Source organism: Gambusia affinis, linkage group LG11, assembly GCF_019740435.1.
Source record: "Gambusia affinis linkage group LG11, SWU_Gaff_1.0, whole genome shotgun sequence".
Classification (NCBI taxonomy): domain Eukaryota; kingdom Metazoa; phylum Chordata; class Actinopteri; order Cyprinodontiformes; family Poeciliidae; genus Gambusia; species Gambusia affinis.
Genome location: NC_057878.1, coordinates 29,143,315 through 29,162,474, shown reverse-complemented (window position 1 = coordinate 29,162,474; position 19,160 = coordinate 29,143,315). Strand labels below are relative to the sequence as shown.

At 47.5% G+C, this 19,160-nt stretch overlaps 3 protein-coding genes across 9 annotated transcripts; 2 read left to right on the top strand and 1 right to left on the bottom strand.

Annotated features, from left to right (window-relative positions):
• Window positions 1-306: 306 nt before the first annotated feature.
• Window positions 307-3,568, bottom strand: tyw5 (tRNA-yW synthesizing protein 5). Its single transcript, XM_044132953.1, has 8 exons — window positions 3,405-3,568; window positions 2,688-2,842; window positions 2,544-2,613; window positions 2,426-2,470; window positions 1,107-1,244; window positions 944-1,031; window positions 723-839; window positions 307-634 (listed from the first exon to the last, which is right to left on the bottom strand). Exons 1-8 carry the CDS (start codon window positions 3,483-3,485, stop codon window positions 336-338), a joined length of 993 nt encoding a protein of 330 aa, XP_043988888.1. The 5' UTR covers window positions 3,486-3,568; the 3' UTR covers window positions 307-335.
• Window positions 3,569-3,665: 97 nt separating this feature from the next.
• maip1 (matrix AAA peptidase interacting protein 1) lies at window positions 3,666-7,113 on the top strand. 5 transcript variants are annotated; one of them, XM_044132954.1, is made up of 5 exons: window positions 3,666-4,062; window positions 4,409-4,546; window positions 4,626-4,752; window positions 6,022-6,173; window positions 6,250-7,113. In XM_044132954.1, exons 1-5 carry the CDS (start codon window positions 3,763-3,765, stop codon window positions 6,433-6,435), a joined length of 903 nt encoding a protein of 300 aa, XP_043988889.1. In that variant the 5' UTR covers window positions 3,666-3,762; the 3' UTR covers window positions 6,436-7,113. The 5 variants fall into 5 exon arrangements, with proteins under 5 accessions (XP_043988889.1, XP_043988890.1, XP_043988891.1 ...); XM_044132955.1 differs by having other exon boundaries at window positions 4,475-4,546; window positions 6,250-7,102; XM_044132956.1 differs by having other exon boundaries at window positions 6,022-6,169; window positions 6,250-7,095.
• A 554-nt stretch (window positions 7,114-7,667) lies between these two features.
• Window positions 7,668-18,516, top strand: pgap1 (post-GPI attachment to proteins inositol deacylase 1). Of its 3 annotated transcripts, none has more exons than XM_044132951.1 (26): window positions 7,668-7,934; window positions 8,883-9,036; window positions 9,154-9,329; window positions 9,624-9,792; window positions 9,872-10,032; window positions 10,106-10,158; window positions 10,237-10,303; window positions 10,382-10,487; window positions 10,620-10,678; window positions 10,756-10,839; window positions 11,682-11,731; window positions 11,815-11,866; window positions 11,941-12,018; window positions 12,120-12,195; window positions 12,469-12,542; window positions 12,614-12,665; window positions 12,760-12,826; window positions 12,899-13,004; window positions 13,133-13,171; window positions 13,252-13,436; window positions 13,512-13,721; window positions 13,790-13,925; window positions 14,178-14,228; window positions 14,311-14,510; window positions 14,589-14,693; window positions 15,319-18,516. In XM_044132951.1, the coding sequence occupies exons 1-26, from the start codon at window positions 7,803-7,805 to the stop codon at window positions 15,455-15,457; spliced, it is 2,781 nt and encodes a 926-aa protein (XP_043988886.1). In that variant the 5' UTR covers window positions 7,668-7,802; the 3' UTR covers window positions 15,458-18,516. The 3 variants fall into 3 exon arrangements, with proteins under 3 accessions (XP_043988886.1, XP_043988885.1, XP_043988887.1); XM_044132950.1 differs by having other exon boundaries at window positions 9,621-9,792; XM_044132952.1 differs by lacking the exons at window positions 7,668-7,934; window positions 8,883-9,036 and having other exon boundaries at window positions 9,243-9,383; window positions 9,621-9,792.
• Window positions 18,517-19,160: the final 644 nt, after the last annotated feature.

The following is a 19,160-nucleotide window of genomic DNA, read 5'->3' as shown; positions in this document are numbered from 1 at the left end:
GTTTGTGAGATTAGCTGTTATGATTTCTATGTTGGTAGCATTAGACAAAATGCATTTAAAATCTGAAAGAAGTTTCCATCAGAATAATTGGAACTCCATGTGTTTTTATTTAAAGGATCTCGCTTCATTTATATAAAAATTTATATTTTTACATTATATTTATATTCAGAGTTTATATTTACATAAACTCTGAATTATATTTTTATTTTTGTCTCTTTTACAGAAAAAATTGTTTATTTTGAATAAATTAAACGAAGAAGTGAAACTTTACCAACATTTATACAAAGAAATAACTGATATTCTCCGTTTCCGTTGTTTCATAGATCTTTATACACTCATCCAGGTTTGTGGGACAGATTTCTGGGTAATGTAGTTTCTGACTCTGGATTGTGGCAGTAAGTCCGGTTCTGGATGCGTTGGACCATCCGCCGGCCGTAGAAGTCCCGGTACTCCGCCGGAAGCTCATCCAGAGCGTGCAGCGCCCTCTCCAGAGTCTGCAGCGCTCGAGCAGCGGCCACCGGGTCTTTGTTGCCGTACGGGTCCTTCTTGTCGTACGCGTCTGCAGGTAGGTGGCGCCAGAAGACGTTAACGCCGACTCCAAAGTGCAGAGCGAGGGTGTTATGGAACCACAGTGCTGGGGAGGACGGGACGATGGGACGTTAGTTCGGGTTCATCCAGAGTTTCTGGGAGCTTTAAAAGTTGTGAAATCTGGATTTTCCTACCAGGGATGAAAAGCAGATCTCCAGGCTCCAGAACGCAGTCGTATCTCTTGGCTTTTATAAACTCAGGAAACCGTTTCAGATCAGGAGCATCGACGTCCAGAACCTCTGATTTGTCACCTGATGGGTTCAATCAGCAAAGCGACACTTTAACGCCTCACCAACCCGTTTACCTCAGAGTTTAAACATGGACGCATCAGGTTCTGGTTTTCATTGGACCTCACCATTGAGGTAGAGGTGCAATGCATCCTGGGGCCTGTAGAGGGCGACCCTCTTCCGTCCTGTGACCTGAGCCAGCAGGTTGTCCATCACCTGCAACAACAGAGCAATCTGAAAACAGCTGCCCAGACACTAAAGCTGCTGAGACCCGGTCCGACCAGAACTCACGTCATAGTGGGTCCACAGCTGCAGACCGCAGGAGCTGATCCGGAAAACACTGGAGAAGAACTGGTCCAGCTCAAAGAACCGCGGCGTGTGAAAGTCCTCAGCCAGGTCCGGGAATTGTCTGCTCAGGTCAGCGGGTTCCTGCAGAGACAGAACCAACCTGAGGAGAACCGGACCCACAGCCCATCAGAACCCAGAAACTCAACACCTGAAACCCAGAACTGACCCAGCTGAGTGAGACCGGAAGGAGGCGTCTGTTTTCAGAACCTAACAGGAACTACGCTGCCAGAATCAGAGAAATCATCTGGGACCAAGTCAGACTTGTCTGAGGATTTTGTTGCGTTGCGAACTCGGAGCTGGGTTCGATGTCAGACCTGGACCAGCAGAGATCAGGGTTCCAACATGGCGACGCCTGCAGCTGCTCCAAACATCGAATCACTTTTCCTTTCCATCAGCAAACACCAGCTTCAATCTGTTGAGTGTGGAGCTGCAGGCGCTGCATGAAGCATTGATTTTAGACTCATGTCTTATAAGATAAACATGTTTCCACCTCAGCTTCCTGCTGTCGATGTGAGGAGCGGCCATATTGAATCGCTAAATCGGCCTTACAAGTTGGTTCAGTGGGAGTTTCTCCCAGTTTCCCAGTGGGAAGTCCGACTTCGGCCAGCGTTCCATCTGATATTCAAACGCACCGTTTTACTTTGAGTTTCAACATGGCTGCTCCTCGCATCAACAGGAGGAAACATGAGGAAGAGTGCATCTAAAATCAATGCTACATGTAGCGCTTGTAGCGCTAACAGATTAAAACTGATGGAAAGTAAAGCTACAGACGATGTTCGATCAGCCGTCAGCGATAGTGAAGAATCGCTTCAGAAATAGTTCACAGAAACTGCAAAATTATAAATAAATTTATGTTTCATAAAGGACTTTTTTTTAAGTGGCTTTTAAAAAAAATCTTTAACATTCTAACAGGGAGATGGAAAACGGTTTGCAGAATATGTTCTGACGTAGAGAACATTTCTGTGCCTTACCAGAGCCACCAAATTGAGTCTTCCTCTATTGTTTAAGACTTTTGGTCCAAAGTAGTGAGCAGCTTCTACTTCCTGTTTACTGCAGCTGTGCGAAGCGACAACAGCTGATGGAAACAAACCTAATTCACATTTTCTTTTTTTATGACATTTTCCAATCAGGTGTGAAACTCCAACGAAGACAAGCTCGTCCAATCATTCATGCCTCATCATCCTCATCATCCTCATCATCCTCCCAAAGGCAGCCAGACTGGAAACTCCACTCTCAGGTTTTCTTTAGTTTCAGTCTTTTACCTTCCGGACGTCCTCTCCCAGTGAGCGGAGGTAGTAGCTCTCCTCCTGAAACCAAAGCCAGGAGTTTATCCCAGTGAAGGGAAACGATCCGCAGTAAATCCAGCTGATCCGATCTTACCTCAGCCAGGAAGAAGTCAGAGTGTTTGGTCTCAGCTGCTTTTTTGACAAACTCATCAAACGGCAGAGTCCTGGTGATAAAACGTCCAGAAGGTTAAAGGTCGGCTCCTCCATCTCAGCTGAAGCTCTGGATGTTGGAGCTCACCTGTAGATGAAGTTTTTATGAAGAAAATCCATCTGAGGTACGGAGGAGACGTGGATCTTCACCTCCCTCTGACCTCCTTTCATTGCCAGGTATTCAACCGTCCACCTGTCCACACACGGGCCCAGATGCACGCCCCGCAGGACCGCCGGGCTGCGCTGGAGGACAGGGACACGTCACACCAATAAGAGCCAACAAGAACCATCATGTTCATCCATATCCAGCCTTAAACCAACTCTCAAGCATGGTGGTGGAGGAATCATGATCTGGACTTGAATTAATGGCTAGTTTTAGTCAAGCAGCTGAAGATATCATCAAGAAGCATCACTACTCTTATATGAGTAGCTTCTGCTCACCGTGAGAAACTAAACGAAATGATGAACAATCAAAAATGCACCAGGCACGATTTGTTGAAGGAAGCCTTTTGAGCCATTTCTTCCGTTCTAACATGTTTTTACATTACCTACTTCATAAGTTTTATGTAAAAAATATTTTGTAGTTATTTATTATAATTTTGGTCTTTAAAGCATCCAATTTTTCTAATAACTTTATATTTTCTGTCAGCCATGTCTTTATTTCTTTAAATTAAATCAGATCAGTTAGTCAGTACTCCAGTAGCTGTTTCTGCTGTGACTAGTAAAACGCAGGTGTAGCACTGAAAACGGTCCTCGTGTTAGCTGGAGCCGCGAGGAGCGCCTGAACGGAGCCGCTCCTTCTTACCCCGGGATAAACCTCGCTCAGAAACACGTCCCGGTCCACTTCAGTGAAAATCGGAACCGCTACTCTTTCCTGGAGCTCCATTTGAAGTAATTTAGGACTCTATTTATCTATTCACGGAAGTTACGGGATCAAAGTTTCCGCTGGTGTTACTTTGTTATCGTTCCCCACATGGAGAAAGAATCAGATAAAGATATTTTTTTAAAAAAATTAAAAAACCATTAAATGTTATTTTAATAAATTGTAAAAATGTTTATTGTTTAGTGAACGTGAAGCTGGGTCACGGATATTATTTCTGCTGGGATTTTCTGTCTGAACAACTTGTTTCGGACCGGAACCAGCAGTAAAGCGGACGGTAAAGATGGTGTTCCTCCTGTTCAGATGTTATCCTCGGCTGCCTTCATCCTTCACTCTGGCTCGGTTCGTTTTAAACCAGAATCTGGTTAGGAGTCAGCGGTGCTGTCTGGTCCGGATGGGTAACCTCCCGGCCAGACGGACCTACAGCTCGGAGCGTGATCAGCACCACCCGAAGCCGAAGGTGGTGGTGGTCGGCATCCCGAACCCGTTCATCTGGTTCCGGACCCGGATCTACTACTTTCTGATCAGAACCTACTTTGACAAAGAGTTCAGCATTGAGGAGTTCACAGAGGGAGCGAAACAGGTTCGGTACAAACCCGGAGACCAGATCTGGGTTCTGGTCGGTTCACAACATCCATCCATCCATTCATCATTATTATTATTTTCATTTTTATTATTAATGTAACAGAAATAGTTTTTATGATATATTTTTTTTACCTAGCATTTGATATAAAACTCTTAAAATAGGTTGTTTATGTATTAGTTTTGTTTTTAATTTTATGAATGAAATTATATGAATGTTTGTATCTTGTATTTGTTTTACGGCTGGAAATGAGCACTTTGATAAATCTGGTATATTTACAACAATGTTATGCGGTCATTAATATGCACATTAATCTGTCACATCCATCCAACATCCATCCATCCAGCAGCGTCTCTGTCCTCCATCTTGGTTCTGTCCTCCAGTGAGTTGGACTCTGTCCTCTGTCCTCCAGGCGTTTTCCCACGTCTCCAGACTTTTGTCTCGGTGTCAGTTTGAGGCTCTGGAGGGCCTCGTCGCTAAAGATGTGAGTATGAAGAAGATGATGATGATCTGAGTGGGTCAGCAGCAGCATCTTCATCATGTCTTCCTCCTCGGTCCTGCAGCTGATCGGGAAACTGGAGCAGAAGTGCGTCTCTTTGCCGTGCAGCTACCAGAGAGCTCTGTGTGCCGAGCCGGAGGACGTGATGTACACGACGCCGGGAGACGTGGGAATCTTCTACGATGACGACGGTGAGCTCAGAGCCAGCGGCACAAAGAAAACACTGAAAACAGCAAGTCTGTTCCTAACAGGGCTTTTGATTCATTTATTAATTAAAGAGCACAAATGTATTTATTCAAAATAAGATATGCGTTCGTCTTATTTTCATTTATTTATAAAAAGCACAAATGATTTCTTACAAACTGTGAAAACGTACAAACTATTTTTATTTATTTATTTTGAGACGCACAAATTAATTAACAAATCTGTTTGTCTTTTTTAAGTGTTTAGATTATTTATTTTTAAAAATCTAGTTTATTGCGAATGGGATTTGTGTTTGTTCAAACTACTTCTTCCCCCGATGCTACAAAATGAAATACAATAGAGCTGCAAAAAAGGTTTTATAATTATATTGCTAAATTACTTATTTTATTTTTAAAGGGAACAAAATTAAACTAAAATAAATTTATATTTTTATGTTTTAGAACAAAGTAAACCAAATAACTTACAGGCTGAGTCACTTTTCTATAGATATTAAATAAAGAGTGAAAGCCCACATAAAGCACATTATCTGATGCTAAAAAACATAAAATAATTTCAGTTATTATTTTCAAAGCCTTGTATGATTGGTTGTCTTTCTATTATAAATCTGTAGAACTGTCATGCAGATAATAAAACCAGCCTTCCTTAAATAAAACCTCTTTTTGTTTGGTTTTCTTAAAGTGACAGTGCAGGAGAACAAATGCAGCTGGAAATAGAAGCTAACTGAGTGTTAGTCCTCCAGACCACCAGGGGGAGCAGATCACCAGACTATCTGGGACCAGACTGTTGGTAAAGACAGGATGACCAGGAAGAGTTGAAGGAAGAAAGTAAAGTTGCATTATACTTTACTTTTATTATACTTTACTTTAAATACTTTAAATACCCTAAATATCTTTTCCAATATTTAAGAGCTAATATTACCAACTCCAGACGCCCCCTGGTGGCCTGGAGGACTTCTGTTCTGTGGAGCATCGTTTCATTGTTGCTGTTGCAGTCTTTTTAAGTTGCTTTTGTTTTTGTGTTAAAATTTGGACATGAGGTCCACATGTGGCCCGGGAGCCGCAAGTTGGAAACCTCAGGTCTTCACCCGGATCTGTAAAAACAATATCCGATTCTTTGGTTCCTCCGTGAGAAAGAAAAATCCCGCTTTCGTTCTCCAGGCAGTAAGCCAATGACGTCAGAGCGTTCAGTTTATTTAATGATGTCAGAACCGTTTAATCGGACCTCTCTGGTTCTGGTTCTTCTGTGTCGGGCTGCAGGCAGGAAGTTCGTCAGCATCCTGATGCGGTTCTGGTACCTGACCAGCGTCGGTCTCCCTGACGACAGCATGGAGGGAACCCGGATGTTCACGGTGTCCATCGGCGACGGAGAGACGGAGGCCAAGCGGCTGCTCACCGCCATCTACGAGTCGGTACCAGAACCCGAGCAGAACCGTTCCTCACGCTGAGCGATCCGAACCCTAAGGTTCTGTTGTTGTTCTGGTTCAGGTTCCAGAGGGAGTTCACCAAAGGCGTCGCTCCAGACTGGACCATCACCCGGATAGAACACTCCAAGCTGCTGGACTAGACCGGGCCGGGCCGGTACCGAGGACCGATCCAGGCACTGCTCCTCACCAGGAGCCCAGAGGGACAGAACCAGAACCGCTTGGACTGGATGACATCATCACCTGCTGACTGGATTTAACGTGAAACTGAAAGCTGAACATGGAGTTCTGATCCAGACCTGCTGCTGACTGGTTCTGATTCTACGACCCGGTTCTGGTAGAATCAGGACCTCCATGTTGTTTCTACATTAAAATAATATTCCACCATATTTTTATTGTTATTTTGAAGAAACTTTCAGTAACAGAAGATTCAACCAATCAGAGAGCAGGAACCTGTGAGAATAGACCAATAGGAGAGCAGATGCTGAATGACGATTTCTGAGTTTTATTCGATGTATGAAGTAAGAATTTCCTGATTAAAAGTCCTTTAATGGGAGGAAGACGGATGTGTCTCCCAGTTCTCCTGATTCTTCCTAACTGGTTTAATTTGTTTAACTGGTTTAACTGGTCTCTCTGGCAGCGGAGCACCTGGCTGTTGGTCCTTGATGGACCCGCTTCTCAGATGACGGATACATGATTAGATGAGATTCTGATTCTATCTGCTGGACTCAACACGATGAACGTTCAGTTTGAACCATGAACAGCTTTAACCAACCTGTACATCTTTTAATTCCTAGTTAAAGTAAAACTGAGAAGATAAAATATTTAAATTGGTCCAAGGGAACAATTAGTGACAGTTTCTGTTTCATGATAAGAAACTGATTTAGTATTTATCTCAGTGAAACCAGTTCAACAGGGGCACTGGGCCCGGTGGTTCAACTGGTTTTATTCCAGTTCTTCCATCGGTTAGAGCAGAAGGCGTCTATCAATTAAAACCATCTTCCTCTCATTAAATTTATTTAATACCGTAAATAATGTTTTCAGTTGGAAATTATTGAATCAAACTGACCGTTTCACGTGCAGAAACAGTCACTCAGTAGCTGATCTGCCATTGGTCAATCGTCACACGTTCCCTTTCTCTGATTGGTTAAACACCCTGAGTGGGCGCATCCTCCGTAGTCAGCCGGCGGATAACTCGGGTACAAATAACAATGAGGCGGTGTGGGAGGAGTTATCCAAACAGCTGCTCAGAGAAAAGCGATTTTTTCCTTAACAAAATTGCCTTGTTTACGTCATTTAATGCCGAACACTTCCTGGGTTCCACACATCCCGTTATACCGATTTAATTACGTTACTCGTTTTATAAGAGGACAGTTTTATCTCCGAACAGCCCTGCTTATATCAGGTCACGTGGTCATCAGCTGGTCCCAAACCACGCCCACCTTTTGGCCCAGTTCCTCGCCGGCTGACCGTAAAGGAGTGCACTCTGTCAGTCTGAGTTGTGAACTGGTTCGACAGGACTGGCGGTGACACCCTCACCGAGCAGCCCTACAGATGAACCCCGGAACTCGGAGATGAGGCCGCTGTAGGTTCGGAGAGTCCGGTTCGACGGAAGCCATGAGGGCCGCCGCGGTGGCGTTTTACGGGGCGGCTCTGGGGCTGCTGCTGGTCGGCCTGCGGGAGCTGCTGACTGGCTTCGAGGAGAACCGATGCAGCATGACCTACATGTTTGAGTACCCGGAGTACCGGGTGAGTCCTGCCCGGTTCCTCTGAGGTTCTGCTGGGGTCCAGGGAGCTGCTCACGCTTCCTGACAGCTGTACCACGTGACCAGCTGAGGCAGCACTCTGTCAGGTGAAACCCTGACCTCACCTGTGGGGGGTCAGAAAAGCGGGGTTCTGGAAGTAGACATCCTTAAAACTCCTGAGCATGTCGGAGCAGAACAGAACCAGGTCAGAACCAGAACATGGCTGCGTGGAGCTGCTCTGAAACACAACCAGCTCTGGCTGTTCAGCCTGAGCAACATGCAGGTGCTGCCAAGTAGCGACGCACCTATTGCAGTGTTCTGGCCGATCACCGATCTTAAAATTGCCTGACCGGTTGATTACTTCGGTCTGAACTGTTGCTAAAGATGGCAACAAAGAAGATGGCAACAGCAGGGTGACTATTTTTAAACATCTGCTGGTGGGCGGGTCTGTCAGGCCGATTCCATCCAGCTGTCATGAGAAATGTGTAGCAAACTTTTGAAGATAAAAGAACGTGAACTAGGTGTGTTTACATCTATTGGTTTGGAGCAATCAATGATTTCATCAGATGTAGATCGGGCTGATTTATTGGTCATGCCTGGTGATAACCTCAGGTAACCAGGGTCAACAGTAGGATGCACCGATTCCACAACAATTCTGATTTTGACTGATGCCAATTTATTTAGTTTAAAAGTTGCAAATGTAGCAACACTATTGCTCAGTTGGCAACAGTAATGCTGTTAAAGGTGGGTTAGGGTTAATGTAGCTGATGTTCCATGTTTACATTCAGGAAGACGTTAAACGGCTGATCAGTTTCCTGACCTAAACATTCAGTGTGTTTCCATCGGTACTGCAACCTTTTCAGAAAAGCCAAGAACGACTTCATGCGAGCGCAGAAACTATGTTGAATTTTGCCGTTTCTAATTTTCCGCTCTCTGTGGTTTCTGTTGGCAGCGCGTGTCTCTGCCCAGACGCGTGGCCAGACTTTACCCGGCGTACGGCCTCTACCTGTACGGCGAGGGCCTGTATGCTCAGGAGACCCGGGCGCTCAAACTCACCGGCGTGCCCGTTCTCTTCCTGCCCGGAAACGCCGGCAGCTACAAGCAAGGTGAGGGAAACGGGAACCGTCGATTCCCACACAGGTTGAACGGTTTTTCATGGAACCATGTGAAGAGAGTGGATGGCTTCCTGCTCTCTGATTGGCTCTCCTCGTCATGTGACGCAGCTCGCTCTCTGGGTTCGGTGGCCCTGAGGAAGGCGGAGAACATGGAGGGCGGCGTCCATCTCAACGTCTTCACCGTGGACTTCAACGAGGAGCTGGTGGCGCTTTACGGCGGCAGTTTGCTCCGGCAGACCCACTTCCTGCACGAGAGCATCAAGGCCATCCTGCGGCTGTACAAGGTCAGAACCGGCTGGTACCGGTCCGGTCTGACCTCTGACCTCAGCGGGTTTTAGGTGACAAACTAACAGGAAGTACCCATGCTGCAGAGTGTTACACATTTAACTGGTAATGGAAGCATGGGAAAAAAAAAAAAAGAAATAAAGTATTGAAAATAAAACAAATTCACAAAGTAATATTAATAAAATATAAATACAAAATAATAAGAATAATATAAATAAAATAAAGTTCTGCTCAGCTGTTTGTCCCTTGAAGTCGTATTGAATCACCTGAAGGTCCGGTTTTCCCTGCAGCAGCTGAAGACGCCGCCCCAGAGCGTGGCGCTGGTCGGCCACTCCATGGGGGGCGTAGTGGCCCGGGCGCTGTTCACTCTTCCTCGCTTCAACCCTCACCTGGTCAGCCTCATCATCACTCAGGCCTCCCCCCACATGGCCCCGGTTCTGGCCCTGGACCCATACCTGCTGGGTGAGCCGAGCCGGTCGCCGTGATGCCGGTCGCCGTGATGCCGGTCGCCGTGGTAACTCAGTCTTAACCCTCTCCCTAGATTTCTACACGGCGGTGAGGCAGAAGTGGGTGAATCAGGCGGCCAAGCTCAGGAACATCACCGTGCTGTCGGTGGGAGGCGGTTACCGTGACTACCAGGTCCGGTCTGGGCTGACGTCCCTGCCCTGTCCCCCAGGAGACCCCAACAAGCTGTCTCTGGTGGTATGACGCTTTGTAGTGTTCAGTTTGTCCCGTCACGTCGCCGTCCTCTGCTGAGCCTTGTGATCTGTGTCAGGTGACGGCGGTTCCCCGGACCTGGGTCTCCACCGACCATCTCTCCATCGTCTGGTAAGTCGCCTGGAACTCGCCTGGAACTTGCCTGGAACTCGCGTCAGGCGTCTCAAACACCGTGTGCCTCTGTTGCAGGTGCAAAGAGCTGGTCCTCGCCACAGTCAGGGCGTTCTTTGACCTCATCGATGCCCAAACCAGACAGGTCTGAACACCTCAGCTGCTTGTTGTCATGGAGATCTGTCGTCAAGGTGTCCTCACAGCTGATCCGATGTCCCTACAGTTCACAGATGATCCAGAGAGGAGGCGGGGCGTCCTGAACCATCACTTCATCAGACACAATGTCAGGACGCTGAGAGAAGTTCAGGACACGTCCGTCCCCGTCCTGGGTGAGAGAACGGATCTTTAATCTGACGGAGACGCTGTCTAGCAGCAGGCGGCGCCCTCCTGAGGCTGGCGGCGAGTCGATTGGCAAGTTGTGGTTCTGGTTCTGACTGTGTTACTGTTCCGTTGTTGTCCAGATGTTCCTGAAGCCTGGAGTGAAGTGAACTCTCTACGTCTGTCCTACAGAACCCCAAAGGTACCAACAGAACCTCCTCCAGGCAGACAGAAGGTCCGCCAGGTGGTTCTGGAGTGACGCTCTGTTTTGTCTGGCAGGAAGGACAGCTGAAGTACTTCCTGTTTGCTCTGCCGAGTCGGCGGAACGCCTACAGTCATTTCTACTGCCGCAGCAACAACCTGGTGGGTTCTGCTCACAACCAGAACTTCTTCCTATGGTTCGGCCGACCCGCAGCGTCCAGATAGGTGGGCTTGTTCTGACATCGGCAGAGGGAATGGTTCTGGTCCTGGTTCTGCTTCCTCGTCACTTGCGGACCCGATTCGACTGACAGTCTGTCGCTCCACAGTCTACTGGCTGCTGCTCCTCCAGAACCAATCCCAGCTTCTGACCGGGTTTCTGATCTGGTTCTGATGTGATCACAGGCTCACATTTTTGGAGCTAAACTGGGGCCAAAAAGTTTGTCAAAAAACAAATTAAAATTGTAACTTCCTGTGGTGTTTGGGGGCGGAGTCTCAGAAGGTGGGCGGGGCAACTGGACCAGGTGGCTCCGCCTTTCTTCCTGCTTTATGATCCCAGTTTATCTCCAAGTTCGTCTCGATGGTTTTCCTGAACAGAGTTGTTGATCTTCTGCTGCTCTGGATTTTTCATATCTGATTTAAATCGATTCTGTTTTTCTCCCTTTATTTCCTTGATGACAGTTTTTGAAAACTTATTAATCTTTAATTTCAGTTTTCCTGTTTAAGCGAGCCTGAAATCAGAGCTCCGTCCTGCTTTAAAACAAGATGGCAGCCTGATTATTTTATGCTGATTAATGATCCAGTGGATTTCTGGCTCCGCCCACCAGAGCGTTTCCTCTCTCTCCATCATCCTGATGGAAACGCCTCCAGCTGCAGTTTTAATAGAAAATGCTGCTGCAGCTTTTCTGATCTGCTGATCATAAAACTTTTATTTTTACTTTTAAAATCCTGTGAACAACGTTTTCTCTGTGGATCAAGGTGGATTTTGTGTGGTTGTCGTCCAACAGGAGACGAGCAGCTGGGTTTTTGGCTGTCTCCATGGCAACGCCTCCTCCTGGTAAACGCCGCCATCTTGAATTGTTGAGACGTTTGAGTCGCTCTGGTTTCTGGGATGAGCAGCTTGTCTCTCTCTGTCCTCAGCGGACGCACCGTGGACCTGTCCATGGGAACCGAACTGCTGCCAGCTTATAAGGTGACCTGAGCAGAACCGGCGCGGTCTGGCCCGGTTCTGCTCAGGTTGTAATGAGAACCCGTCTCCTCCCTCAGGTTCTGCTTCTGCGTCTGGCCGACTTGTCTTCCTTCACTCATCTGGTCGTTTCTGCCTCCAACCTCAACAGCAAACAGGTCTGCTCGTCCTTCCTCGAACCGGGTCAAAACCGGGTCGCTGGTGGTTCTGACCCGGCCTGAGGTTCTTTTTCACAACAAGAGTTTGTTTCCTCCTTCAGTTCACGGTGGAGTGTGAGTGGCAGAGAGAAGAATCTCTGACCCGGTCCGTCTCTGTGCCTCATGTCTTGTCCTTCGGTGAGTCGGAAACTCAAATTAAAAGCAACAGTTGCTCAAAAACACATTTTAACAAAGTCAGCAGCAGCAATAATATCATCAACTTAAATAATAAAAGTGAGTGCTATTCCTGAAGTGCCTGATGTCGCTAATTAGCATCATAGACAAATTTACAGTAACAGTGGGGGAAATCTTTAAAATAACCTGATTGACAGCAAAACAAAATGTTTTTTGCTGTATAAAAAGAGCTAATAGCTGCTTCATAATAAAGTTCTGGTGGTTCTGGTTCTGCAGGTTTTCAAACCAGTGATGTCACAGTGAACTCCTCTGGACTTCTTCACAACATCCAGCTGTTTCACTTCCACCAGGTAGCCGTCTCCACAGCAGCATTGTTTTCTCCTACGCTGCCTCCAGGCCTCAAACGCACCTTTGTGTCCAGGTGTACCAGGCCTTCCGGATCAGCGTGGTGAGTCAGTGCAGAGGAACCAGAGGTAGGCACTTCCTGTTTGACTGGATCAACTTCCTGTGACGTGGAGCGATGATCCCAATGTGCGTGTGTGTGTGTGTGTGTGTGTGTGTGCGCAGATAGGCTGCCCGGTGTGTACCGGATGCGGGTCCCCTGGTTCCGGGAGGATTCCTTCACCACAGCCAGGTGACTCTTCCTCATTCCAGTTGCTCTCAGTTTCCTGCTGTTGGTTCTGACCCAGTTTGGTCCGTCTGCCAGCGCGCCGTCCGCTGCAGAGATCTCAGGGATGCTTCACACCAGTCGCCCTGACAACGGCTCCAGTGTGCTGCTGCAGCTCCACACCGCCCCCAACTGCCAGTACAAGGTACAGCACCGAGCTTCATTGCTAATCCCAAATTAGCAGCTTGCAGTCCTGACGGTTTTATAAGAGGTCAGAGGAGTCCCACATCAGAGTGTGATCGATCCAAATGCAGAATGCTTCCTCCCCTCCAGGTGTTGGTCAGAACCTCCTTCCCCAAGGTGCTGGGACAGGTAAGTCCAGCTTTTGCTCATCCAGACAGAAGTTGCTGGTTTCTCGTTGCTAGGCAACAGGAGTTGTCCTGCGGTTCCAGGTCTTGCGGTTCTGCGGGCCGCTGGTTCCGGTCTACACGGCCGTAGCACTGCTCCTGGCCTGCGGGGGGCAGCTGTCCTCCATCTTGGCGTCGGGCCGAGCAGCAGACATGAGCGAGGCGGTGGGCGGGGCGCTCCAGCTGCACAAGGTCAACCTTCCTGTTTACCTGCTGCACATCCTCCTCAGGTGAGCCGAGCCCCGCCCTCTAAGCCCCGCCCTCTGAACCATTCTGGGTCACGTCTCGGTTCTGTTGTTCTCCAGCTGCTGTCGGGACCTCCTCCCCCCGGAGGACGTCCTGCCCTCCACTCCGCCTGACGAGGCGCTTCCTGACTGGGTGGAGTCAGGGGAGGAGTGGCGCCACCTGCTGGCGCCGCTGTTGTACGTGTTGGGGGCCGCCGTGGCGTTCTGGGCCTGCGCTCTGCTGCGCCTGCTGGTCCGGCTCGCCTCACTGCTGTTGGCACCGCTGCACAGGTAACACGGGTCGGGTCAGAACCCGTCCCCTCTGAACACACCGCTGACGATGAGCCGTTCCTCCGCAGGCCGTCCGTCTCCAGGGGCGCCGGGACGCTGCGGCTCCGGACCCGCCTCCTCCTGGCCGTCTGCCTGGCGGCGGCCGGATCCACTTCCTGCGGCGCTCTGGCCATCGCCGCCGCCGGCCTGCTGCACCTGAACCGGGTGAAGCACACACACACACACACACACACTGCCTCACACACACACTGCCTCACTCTTTCCACGCCGTCATTAACCGGATTAGAACCTGTTGTTAAACTCGGTACCTCCTGGTCCATTTCGCTGTAGAACCTCCAGCAGCAGCGGTTCTGACCCAAATCATTATCTGTATATATCAGTCCGTGTTGCCTTCAGGTGCTTACTTTCAGTCCGTGTTGCCTTCAGGTGCTTACTTTCAGTCCGTGTTGCCTTCAGGTTCTCCGGCTGCAGATGACTGAGCGATCTCTGAGCCACATGTTGAACCTGGTAAGATCCAACAGAACAGGAAGGACTGGTTCTGTTGGAACCAGTCCTCCCTGAAACCAGAACCCGCTCTCCGTCCCTGCAGGCGCCACGGAAACAGAAACCGGCCGCCAACGGGGCGCCGGAGGCCGCGGCTGGCGAGCGCGGTGGCGCCCCCCTACTGTCAGAGAGCGCCCTGCAGGAAGTGAGGGACGACCTGCAGCTGCATCTCAGCCTGGCGGCGCTGCTGTTGCTGCCCGCTGTGCTCAGCGCGCCGTCGCTGCTCCACTGGAGCCGCAGCCTGAGGTAGCACCGCGCTGCGCCGTGCCGCAAGGAGCAGAGCACCGTCTGGCCCGGGTCTCACGGCCTTCTGGTTCTGAACAGGTTCTGCACCCGGCTGGACCCGGATCCCTGCTGGCTTCACTCCGTGCCTCTGATCTGCGTCTCCCTGCTGCTCATCAACTGCGACACGCTGCAGCTCAGCAACAGGTGAGACAGTCGACAGGATCTGGACCCGGCTGGCCTTCAAAAATTTGCTCCTAAATTATTTTCACACAGTAGCTCAGTAAATGTGACATTTGACCCAAAATTCCCAAGTAGATATGTAATTATTATTAGTGAGGACCGTCTGCTCCAAAACAAGCTGCAAACACATGAATGATGCTGACTCCAAGAAACACCAAAACGAAAAACGGGTGCAACAGAACAACGCTGCAAACTGGCTCCAGTAAACGTTGGTCCTCCAGGCCACCAGGGGGAGCCGAGCAGCAGATCATCTGGGACCGGAGTCGGTAGAGACAGGAAATCCAGAGGAAAAGTTTGAGGAAGGAAGAAAAGACCCATTATACTTTGTCTTTTACATTTTAATAGAACCGCAACATATTTACATAGCTAATATTAGCGAGTCCAGACTCCACCTAGTGGCCTGGAGGACTTCACAGGATTTTATTCTTGTTATTTATATTTCCTGTGGTTGCAGCATTTTTGTGTTGCATTTTTTTAAATGGTTTGTTTATTCAAAGATTAGATAAAATAAATATTCTGTAGATTTATTTTGTCTTCAGCAGATCTAAAACACTTCCTGGTTTTAAACCTCCTCCTTCCTGTCTTGCAGCCGACTGCTGCCTGTCGTCTCCTGCCTCCCGCTCCCATTGGCTGTTGCCATGGCAACCTTCTCTTCACTCCACCTCTACAGAATTGCCTACTTCCTGTCGGCGGTGCTGGTCCCCCTGGGCGTCTGCTGCCTCCTCTAACGGCCCGGGAACCGACCCGCCTGCCGTCCGGACGTCCTGCCGCCTCGTCTGCCTTATCGCTCTGCCTTCAGGGAGTCAGCGGGGGGCGCTGTTCTGATGAGACCGGGTTCTGATGGACCGCCTGCCCGCCGCCCGGAACCGGTCATGTTTACATTCATAGTCCTAGAAGCAGAGCAGCAGGGTGGCGTTGGAGAGGTCCGATTTGTTTCTGTGTTCTGGGTCAGAGGTCAGAGGTTAGGGTTCTGGGTCAGGGGTCAGAGGTTAGGGAGCCAAAAGTTCAAGTAAATTCTTCAGAACCTGATATGAAGCATATTCTCCTCTTCCGGGTCGGTGGCCTCGCAGACGGCCCCACCCCTTATTGGGCTTTAAAGAACCTCCAAAGGGTCAAAGGTCGAAGTCAGCCAGGTTCATCCGGAACCTCCTGGACCGGGTTCCCGCAGCATGAGGCTGCCACCACCATGTCGTCTCCTGACCCAAACAGCTCAGACCAGAGGACAGGGTCAAAGGTCAGGACCTCACCCTGCTGCCAGAACAACCACTGCTTCCTTCAGCCTGATGGTGACCTTTCAGAATAAAAGCCTTTTATTGTTCCGTTCACTCACCAGTTCCTTTTTCATCCCATCTTCATGGTTCTGTTCTGGTTCTGGTTCCTGGTTGTTATATTTCCCTCTTGGTGTTTCTGGTTGCCATGGAGACCATCAGAACCGACCCAACAGGTCAGACTCTGCTGCCTTATTGTGTCTAATGGTAAACCATCAGCATTGCTGATTTATTGACTGGCGATTATTTATTGGTGATTGAAATCAAGTTCAGAACCAGAACCTGGTCCATCAGAACCGCTCGCTCCGGTTCGCCGCTGGCTCGGTTCTGTTGACCCGTTTCTGCTGAAACCGAGCAGAGAGACGGAAATGATTTGTTTTTATGTTTCATTCATGCCTTTATTGTGAAGTACTTCCTGTATTTTAAGCTGAAAACAGGAAGTTGATGCTTTGTGAACTTTTTTTTTTTGTTGCCAAAAGTGATTTTATTTTTTTATATTCAAGCCGATAAAACAGAGAATGAGAATAAAATTCAAATTTAACATTTTCAACATTAAGATGCAAACATTAGAAAATGTTACCAAAAAAAATTCAAATAAAAACAAACGTTTGTATAACATTAATAAGTAAGTAAAGTACTCATTTTGAATTTAGAAAAATTTTGAAGCTTTTAAATTTTAAAATCTAATAGATTTTTAATATTTCAACACGGAAATTTTTAAAATATTGACTTTTTCAAAATGGAAAAATTTACAAATTTTTGAAAATATAGTAATGTGAAAATGCTGAAATTGAGAACCTGAATGTAAAACGTAACGGTTTGAAACGATGTAACGGTTTACCGTGGGGCTCTGTCGGCCATCTTTCCTCGGCTCGGCGCCGCTGTGCCTTCCTGCTTCACTCCTGCCTGTCGGTGGAAACTCCAGCAGCTGGAAGTGGACTTTACTGGTTCCAGTGTTTAAATGTGGCTCCCAGATGGAAGCCTCCTGCTGTTGTAATAAGTGGATGATTTGACTAGGACCAGCGAGCTGCCATGCCCTGTGGGTTAGTGATTGTGAACTGAATGTGTGGAAACTCGTGACTTCGGCTTTTCTTGTGCAGTTTTTGTGCCTCGTCGTAAACGTGCGCCGACCTCGTAGAAGAGATTAGTAAAATCAGAATTATGTTTTAGAGACTCGTGACTTGTACCCGTCTTCACTGTGACTTCGTCCTTCCAGCCGTTCGGATCAACGGAGGCAAATTGGAAAAGAAGTGGAAGATTTCTATTCTCTGGTTTGATGTTTTTGGATATTTTGAGCTTAAATCTACGGAGACGTTTTTACAGTGCGTTTTAAATGTGCCGGGTGTTTTCTAATCATAAAGCAGCCGTTTGTGACTGTAATGACCTGAGTTTAAAGGGACAGTTTGTAATATTTGGTGGTTGAATGTTTGGCAGCATCATGCCTGGACTCCAAATGTAAGTAAAAAGCTGAACTCAGACTGAGGCTCACGTTCTACAAAAGTTTCACCTTTTGGTTCTTTCTCTCCTGCCTCAGATACTGGTTCAGACTCGTCGTTTCCATGGCGACGGGTCTGAATCTGAACTGGTTGAAGCTTCAGCTGAAGGTGGCAGAACCTGCGACACCATGCAGCCTCTCTGTTACAGTTTAGGTTGGGGAATACGCTCTGTGCCCATATTCCTGTTGCCATGGCAACCGCTTCAGACCCGATACCGATCTGCCCTCTCTAAACTGATCAAGCGCTTTCCTTTTATTCCTGACATGAATAAAAGTGGTGGGCACACGTCCACTAATTTCGTAACAGCAGAGCTAATACTTAGCTTAGCATGTTTTGAAAAATGTTTAGTGTACTTAGTCTCCCCTGAATTTAATTTTCCAGTAAACTTCTGATGTAATAATTTAGTTGGCTGTTGTTAAAGCATCAAGAGCTTTGATTCTAGCAATTTAGTTTGCTTCAGCTAACTGTATTAATTGTAGCTAATAGCTATGCATATTCAGCTAATACTTTTAGCTAAATCCATGTTGGTATAGCGCTTTGGCGTCAGTGGAAGTAATGTTAGTGCTAACCTGGCTAAGCACGGCTAACCATTTAGCTCGCAGTGCGCTACTACCTGTAAAAACCTGTTTGCTCCGTGTGACATCGCTCCTCTTTGAGACGGCGTCACCTGCTGGATCTGACGCCTTAGCTTTGGGTGTGAATGTTCAGAAACATTGAGGCGGTTCCGAAGGCGGCCACCCACCATGGTTGCCATGGTAACTGTGGTTTGGACCGGGGTGCTGTCGTGGGCTCTCCAGCCTGATGCTGAAGCAGAAGTCCAGCTTAATTCCTGCTAAATGTGCTGATGTGCCACACAGCTGGCTGAGGAGGTCCAGATGTTCCGGTTGAATGTTCTCTGAAGAGTCTTTAATCCTCAGGTTTGGGTGGAAACTGCTTGATGTTTTTATATTTGTTATATTTTTAGCTGACTTATCTGTAAATGGGACTTTTGGAACAAATGTTTGATTAAAACTGAGAAAATAACTCCTGTTTCAGTTTTTCCTTTATTAAAAATTGTTTGGGTTTAGATTTAATACAGAGCCAGTTCACAACAAACACATCAGATTTGCAATCGTTTCATAGTATTTAAATCACATTAATCTGAACCAGAGTAAAATAATACCAAATATTTAAATGTTTGAATTTTTTAAAGATGCAGTACCGACCGACAGCCTGTTGGGGGCGGTATTTCCCTGAAGTACGTCAGCTGCCTGCTTTCTGATCCTGACTTATTTTAATTAGTTTAACCAACAATTTGTAAATATTTCAAGTTCAAACATCACTTCACCTCAAACCGATTATTTATCAGTCAGTTAGTTCCAGAAAGATCCAACAAACACCATCTTCTGCTTTACAAATACTTTTCTAAATATCCACCTGAATAGAGAGTTTTCTGCAGAACTTCACTAAGTTAATCAGTTGTGATCCAGTTGGGTTAGCAGGTTCTGTGATGGAGCAGAGGCTCAGAACATGTTGAGGTACCGGTTGCTATGGTACCGGTTGCTATGGTGATTGCGGAGTTGGACACATTTCCGCTCATTTGCGCTTGTTTGGCCACTTAGCTTCCTCTTAACTGTAAAACATTGAGAACAAGATATATAATATTTAAGATGTTATAGAAATGTCAT

Coding starts and splice junctions, on each gene's coding strand:
- maip1 (XM_044132954.1), top strand. CDS start 3,763: ATGGTGTTCCTCCTGTTCAGATGTTATCCTCGGCTGCCTTCATCCTTC. Junction 4,063..4,408: donor TCACAGAGGGAGCGAAACAG/GTTCGGTACAAA, acceptor CCATCCATCCAG/CAGCGTCTCTGTCCTCCATC. Junction 4,547..4,625: donor AGGGCCTCGTCGCTAAAGAT/GTGAGTATGAAG, acceptor TCGGTCCTGCAG/CTGATCGGGAAACTGGAGCA.
- pgap1 (XM_044132950.1), top strand. CDS start 7,803: ATGAGGGCCGCCGCGGTGGCGTTTTACGGGGCGGCTCTGGGGCTGCTG. Junction 12,827..12,898: donor GATTCCTTCACCACAGCCAG/GTGACTCTTCCT, acceptor TCCGTCTGCCAG/CGCGCCGTCCGCTGCAGAGA. Junction 13,172..13,251: donor TCCCCAAGGTGCTGGGACAG/GTAAGTCCAGCT, acceptor CTGCGGTTCCAG/GTCTTGCGGTTCTGCGGGCC.
- tyw5 (XM_044132953.1), bottom strand. CDS start 3,485: ATGGAGCTCCAGGAAAGAGTAGCGGTTCCGATTTTCACTGAAGTGGAC. Junction 2,843..3,404: donor TGAGCGAGGTTTATCCCGGG/GTAAGAAGGAGC, acceptor CCTGTCCTCCAG/CGCAGCCCGGCGGTCCTGCG. Junction 1,032..1,106: donor AGCTGTGGACCCACTATGAC/GTGAGTTCTGGT, acceptor CTGTTGTTGCAG/GTGATGGACAACCTGCTGGC.